At 37.3% G+C, this 7,366-nt stretch overlaps 1 protein-coding gene across 1 annotated transcript in view; it reads left to right on the top strand.

Annotated features, from left to right (window-relative positions):
- rab5if (RAB5 interacting factor) overlaps positions 1-4,237 on the top strand; it is a 10,298-nt gene extending 6,061 nt beyond the window's left edge. Inside the window, exons 2-4 of the mRNA XM_072697041.1 lie at positions 932-1,035; positions 2,171-2,300; positions 3,520-4,237. Coding sequence (XP_072553142.1) covers positions 932-1,035; positions 2,171-2,300; positions 3,520-3,561 — 276 coding nt within the window. The 3' untranslated portion in view covers positions 3,562-4,237. The remainder of the gene's footprint in view (positions 1-931; positions 1,036-2,170; positions 2,301-3,519) is intronic.
- The last annotated feature ends 3,129 nt before the right edge of the window (positions 4,238-7,366 follow it).

Genomic DNA, 7,366 nt, shown 5'->3' on the forward strand with positions numbered 1-7,366 from the left:
CTACCCATTAACTGCTATACATATACACACACTACACTCACTCAGCATTGCACTGGTTTAAAGCAGTTAAATATACAGGTCCGATATAATCGGAGTGTTTACATTACGGGTGTGAGTTCGGGTGTAGAGTGTGTGTGTGGGTGGGTGGGGCAGGTCTTTGTGGGTGCAGTGTGACTGTGCATAAGGGTACCAGGAGTAAGTGCAGGGTGCAGAGTGTGTTTCTAAGGGGAGGAGTGTGATGGTTCAGATACACACTAGGGTTAGAAATAGGGTTGTGAATAGAGAGTTTTTATAATGTGTGTGTGTATAGTGTGTATTTAAGGCAAGGGTTTGTTTGTTTGTTTATTTATTTATTAAATAAAAAAAGTGTCCTGCATAGTGAACACACACTAGTGAACTAGGGGCGGTTTGCAGCCAACTCCAGCGTCCAGAGAGCAGAGAGGGTGAAGGGCCTTGCTCGAGGTCCCAACAGTGGCAGCCTGCTGAGCCCGGGTATTGAACCCACAACCCTGTGACCACTGCTGAGCCACCTCAACACTGCCCCTATAATGTATAATATTTGTATAGTGTGTGTGTATAATGTAAGTTAATGTGTAAATATTTATATATATATATATATATATATATATATATATATATATATATATAATATTTAAATATATATTTTTTTGTACCTCTGTGAGCGCCGACGCCCCTGTTTTTCACTCACCTTCACAGCTGTGTAATGTGACGTACTAATAAACGTGATTTGATTTGACTTCATCCAGTTAAACCAGTCTAATTACACTAATTACACACATTCTAATGATCCCAGCTCTAATCTATAATGCAGTCCTCTGCTGCTGGTTGCAGCTGTAATCTCGTGTCTTTGACAGTAAATCTGGTTGTATTTGGCATTTCCTGCATTAATCATCTACGTTTTTCTCGACAGGATGAATTCTTAGACGTTGTGTACTGGTTCCGGCAGATCATCGCTGTTATATTAGGAGTAATATGGGGAGTCGCTCCGCTGAAGGGCTTCCTGGGCATAGCCATGTAAGTACTAAACAGCTCCTACCCACAGTGAAGCAAAGCAAAGCAGCACACTGACCTCAGCTGCATGGCTGATATTTGAAGGATTGTGAGAACATTAAGTTCTTAGAATTTTCTTTAAAGCATAAATATATTTATTTATTTATTTATTTAATGAAGTCATGAATTAATAGTATTATAAAATAATATACAAATATAAAAAAATGTAATTCCTCATATTTCATTTTTCATATTTATATACATATTGCAATGTCTTATGTATAGACGTCTGTCTGTCTGTCTGTGTCTATCTACCAGCTGCTATGTTCACAAGTTCAAATACATTGAGGGTGAACCTCATTTGCATCATCATTAAACAAGGATTAAAAGAGAAAATAAAAATATTTAATCAGCTTAAATAGATAAATAAACAAATTAAGAACATTTAAATAAAAACCATAACAAATATGATCAGATTTAATTAGTAAGACAGATAAATATATAAGATATTTAAGGCAGAAATTGAAAATGATACCAAAACCAAAATTACATAAATAAAACCAGAATAAGGAAAGTTCACAATGATGCAAAATTACAATGAACTTTAAAAAGTTCATTTGGGTCAAATGAAGATATTAAACTAAAGTAAAGTGAATAGCTGCAGAAATGAACATCAGAAATATTGTATATTGGCATCGTCCCACAGTTTCCCACGATACCTCTATAAAAATGCTCTTCTGGTATTCGCAAAGAATCAAATACACTAATATTAATAATTGCTAACTGCAGTAATGACTGACTCCAGACCTGGCTTTAGGACTGGAGCTGTGTATGACGCAGACTTAGAAGTAGGGCTGGGCGAAATGGTAAAAAACACTATATCACAACTTTGTTTTTAGTGATACACAACATTCATCACGATGCATGAAATCACAGACTAAAGTAATGAAACCTGCAGCTGATCAGTGTTAATAAACACTAACAGTTTCCTACATATGATTAGAGAAGCTTATCGTTATCACCATAGCAACATTTATCACAATACGATAAAATCTCATCATATTTCCCTGCTCTACTTAGAAGCATCGTTCCCATGATCACGGTAGTTCCACGTCTCTGGGTGATGGTTTCTGACTGTGATGATTTCTGACACACACAGATTCTGCATCATCAACGCGGGAGTCCTGTACGTCTACTTCAGCAGCTTCCAGCAGGTGGACGAGGAGGAGTACGGAGGAACGTGGGAGCTGACCAAAGAAGGCTTTATGACTTCTTTTGCTTTATTCTTGGTAACTATGCTTAACAACCGCCTGCTTTTTATATATATATATATTTATATAATTCTGATTTAAACACAATCCTAATATCTGAACTTTGAGAGCATTCAGAAATTCACTATGGTGAAAAAACCTTGACGGCCAATCACAGCTCTCATGTCTCGGCTGGCTCATTTAAGTGCTCTCTTAATGTTATACACATACACACACACATACACACACATATATAAAACATTAAGAGAGCACTTAAATCAGCATCTCTACGTGGATGGCAGCCAGTTTATTCCAGGCCTTTCTTTGAACTTTGAGCTATAATGTAACTTTTCTTACTTTATAATTATTATCATCATTTATTTGCATTAATTGCAATAAATTAATAAATGCTCTAAATAGCAAATATTTTTATTTGGAATTTAGGGGAAATGTTGTCCATGGTTTATGAAATACAACTCAAATATTATTTCCTCTAAACACACTGACTATAAATAGTAAACCCAGAGAAACCGATACTGTAGGGTGGTGTCTTCATTTTTTTTTTCTTTATATATCTTTTCTGTATATATCATTTTATATATATATATATATATATATATATATATATATATATATATATATACATACATATAAAAGCTCAGGTTGGAATCATTGTACAAATTAATGTTTAAATAAAGGCCAAGTAATAAATACGAATGTTGGTTGAACAGGGGAGAACAGCGTCTCCGTCATTCCCACTCCGGGCCGGAGCGCTGCTGCTGCTACTGCACTATGGAGGTTTTGGTGGTGGAGCTGCAGGTGGAGAACCTCTCTCCAGAACTGCTGCTGTGTAACGCTGCGTAACCCAGAGTCATATTAGTGTAAAATCCTGAAGTATTACTCTACCACCTCAGCCCACATGCTGCTCTACCTTCAGATCAAGCTTCTGCAGCTCTCAGCATCTCTATAACTGTCCTACCCGGGGTGGCGCTCCAAGCGTGATTTGTATTTACAGCAGTGGAGTAAAAGTGAATTACACTGTGGGGGTACTGGAGAGAGGTTCTCCTCCTGCAGCTCCACCACCAAAGCTCCATATAGTGCAGCAGCAGCAGCAGCGTTCCGGCTCGGAGTGGGGATGACTGAGAGAGGCTGCCGTTCTCCCCCTGTTCCTGTCAGCAGTGGAGCATCAGCACGTTGCTACATTAGGAGCAGTGGATATTAATATTCATATTCGCTTGCTTCGTCTGCTGTGTTTCAGGTGGTGTGGATAATATTCTACACAGCGTTACACTACGACTGAGAACCTGAGCTTAAGGAGAACCCGATACAGAAACACAAACATCCCGATGTAAAGGCTGGAATGGGCGCGTCTCCGAGGCGTTCCGCGTGCGTCACCAGCAGCACGGCGGAGCCTGGAGGCCGAGGTGCATCATGGGTACAATGATTGACTTCTTGATCCATGGGTCATTGAGTTTTTAAGCTAATACTGTCCAGTGCACTGCCATGTGTTTTGATTCAAAGCTTTTTTTTTGTTTTGTTTTTGTTTGTTTTTCATATGAATGACTTAAAATCTGCAGTTAGACATTCATTTAAGCCCCACCCCCCTCAAACACACACACACACACACACAAGCCACACCGTAGGTCCTAAATCAGATAGTCTCCCCTCATGTGTCCTGCTTAGATGATGTTAACGGAGTGTACATGGTGTATAGTCTCAGTTCTCACTCTTATCAGGTCTGCATTGTATTGATCAGTTCATTGTGTTTCTCGGTTCGGTCTCATCTGATGTGACCATTCTGTACTTCTCAGTATTTTATAGCGTATTAATAGAAGTGCAAATGTACATGTCGGCTTATAGTACTGTACCTGGTACTCATGGAGAGACTGTGTTTTTATTTTCTGCCTGATTTTTTTTTTCTTTTTTTTTCTGAGGAGTCGCATTAAAGTCATGGGCTTTGTTCCGCCCCAGGTTTTCCAACAGATGTTGTGATGTTTGTGCTTGTTCTTTTTTATTTTTTTTATTTTTTTGGTCTAGATTGAGGTGAATCTGCTTTTAGGAGGGTTTTAACTAGGGATGCTAGGGCTGCACCTAATGAATTATGTTTTATAGATAATGTACCAATTCTTTTTTTGATTAACAACTAATTTTAATTGAAAATTAGGAATTTTAATGTTAGGATTTTTTTTTAATTCTCCAAAATGATGAAATTGCAAAATTTTCTTTTTGTTTAAATTTAATATTTTCTTAAACACACAGACTGCACTTCGGAGCTCTATTCTGTGGATAGATATACTGCGGTGTTAACAGCTTTACAGTCAAACATAAATTCTTCACCACAGGAGAGTATTATTTTTTTTAGATTTTGAGTAATGCTTTTTAAAATTAGTACGTTCTTAAAGAATATTCGCTAAGTAAAATGAGTGATGTTTCAGCACTTTTTTAACAACAAAATGACTTAAATTAGTGCAGAAATCAAGCCATTAACTCACAAACAGTACATGGCTCTTCATGTCTCTCTCTTCGTCTCGCTGTACCGAGAAAAACCTTGGGTATCGACACTGGGCGATTAAGAAACGGTCAGCCGTGTGACTTTCTGTGTGAAATACTTCCACACTTTAGATACATGTGATTTATTTATTTATTTATTTATTTATTTTAGGTGTAATATTATGATTGGTATTAGTTGTTGTAGTAGTAATTAATTAAATAATTTATTTATTTTAAATGTATTATTATTATTAGTTTTTAAATTATTATTATTATTATTATTATTATTATTATTATTTGTAGTAGTAGTAGTAGTAGTATTTTATTTATTTATTTCTTTAATTAATTTATTTTTTGTAGCTGTAGATGAATCCATGCTGTCAGTAGGTGTGGCCATCTTTGCCATGCATCGACACACGTTCTGCAAATCAACGTAATTTCATAATTGATTACACTGATTACGTCAATGCCTCACCCCAGCCCGATGCACCGATCCAACTCTTCCTGTTCCGGTATCAACACGAGAACTTTGCGTATCGGTTGATGACTGATACAGATCCGATACCGGTGTGGAATTAATAATTAATCATGTGGGAGATTGACCACCGTCAGGATTGGCTTCAACATTACTTTACTAACTTTGTGAAACAAACTATAACAAATAAACACTGATATTAATATAATAATATAGGAACTGTGCCGGACCGCAGCGCAGTGCTGTCTGGGCTCAGGACCTTCATTCTGAAATTCGTTTATTCTGAAAGTCTGTGAGACTAAAGAGGAGCGAGCAGCTCCTCCCTTCTCGGTTCTCCTTGTAGAGAAGACGAGCTGGATTCCTCACTGAGAGATGATGGCCGGTCGAGGACGGCGTATTACAGGAGTATCACATCTGTAGGTTACTGTGATCCTCAACTGTGAAGCCTAGAATACCGGCGGTGTGAGAATCGGGTTCTGTAAAAATGGGTCGACCTCTTGGATCAGAATAATTATCTGATACCTGATCTAGCTTAATGTTGTTAATATCGCGACCGATATCCAATCCTAGAATCGGATCGGTGCGTCCCTAATGTGGGGGTGATGTATGGATGTACTTGAAGGCATTTACAGAAGAGCTTCAGTGTCACTCAGAAAAGACCCTTATCTAGTTTATACAGACTAGAGGTCAGAAGATCCTCTAATCTTAGACTCTAACTCCAGAAGTACATACTCTTCTCTTCGCCTGAGTACTCTCAGAAGAGGAGGGTCTTCAGGCTGGGTTTGAAGGCAGGGAGTGTGGGACTCTGCTGTTCGGACACCCAGGGGAAGCTCGTTCCACCATTTCGGTGCAGGACAGTAAAAAGTCTGGACGCTCGTCTTCCGTGGATCTTAAAGGATGGCGGGTCGAGCCGAGCCGTACTTGAAGCTGGAAGGGCTCTTGGTGCAGATCGGCTTTTGACGGATGCTGGTCAGTTCTTGGCTTTGGAGTTTAGGTGCAATAGGCCCAGAAGATTATGGAAGATAAACACATTAAGAAATGGGTTTTAAAGGCTGGAATGATCAAACTTCCCTCAATTTATTGATTTATTGAGTAATATTGTGTGTATAAAATAAGCAGCAAATACAGTTTGAAAGCCACTGGCTCAACAGCCACTACATTTACATACAGTACATCTGCCTATTTGACCAACAACTGCTTACCCCCGCCCACTCCCACAGGACACAAGCAGCCAATCAGAACAGAGCTCATTTACATTATGTCAGTTTTAATGGCACAGTAACAAAACAGGCTGGAAAATGATCATGTAGCAATTCATCAGGACTGGTGTTGGTCAGTAAACCCACACAAACATCACAAGTAGGAGGTAAACTAGAAGAAGCTGGATGGAGCTAGACACTGAATGTTGATCTTCTACTCACATTCCTAACAGTGTTTACATATATATAAAATAAATAAATATATATATGTAGCTGTGTAAATACATTCTGAACAGTTATTGCACAGATTGGAAATGAGATGCTGCTAGATCAGTGTAGCATGTTGCAGATCAAACTAACTTAATATATATATGTATATATATGTGTGTGTGTGTGTGTGGATATATATATTTATATATATTTCAATTATGTTTTTATTTGCTGAAAAACTAATAAATAATATAATATATATATATAGATAGATGTGTAAATACGTTCTGAACAGTTATTGCATTAGAAATTAGATGCTGCTAGATCAGTGTAGCATGTTGCAGATCAAACTAACTTTATATATATATATATATATGTGTGTGTGTGTGTGTGGATATATATATATATATTTCATTTTTTTTATTTGCTGAAAAACAGTACTAATCTATTCAAAATGCACCAATTTTTATAAATAATATAAATAAATGCACATCTATATCTATATATCTATATGTCTTATATAGCATATTTTAACCCACAAGAGCCTGGGCCCAGTTATTAATATTGTTCCAAATAATAAATCAGTAAACTTAATTGAGCAGATCATTAGAGGTTTTTTTATTGTGGTCAGAAGGTCACATGACTGCTTCTTCCTGTTTAATTCCAGATGTTCATATAAATCACAGAAATTTCATAACTGTATTCCATCATTTGGTTCTAGAACTGGGCTC

This window comes from Salminus brasiliensis, chromosome 14 (genome assembly GCF_030463535.1).
Source record: "Salminus brasiliensis chromosome 14, fSalBra1.hap2, whole genome shotgun sequence".
In the NCBI taxonomy this organism is placed as follows: domain Eukaryota; kingdom Metazoa; phylum Chordata; class Actinopteri; order Characiformes; family Bryconidae; genus Salminus; species Salminus brasiliensis.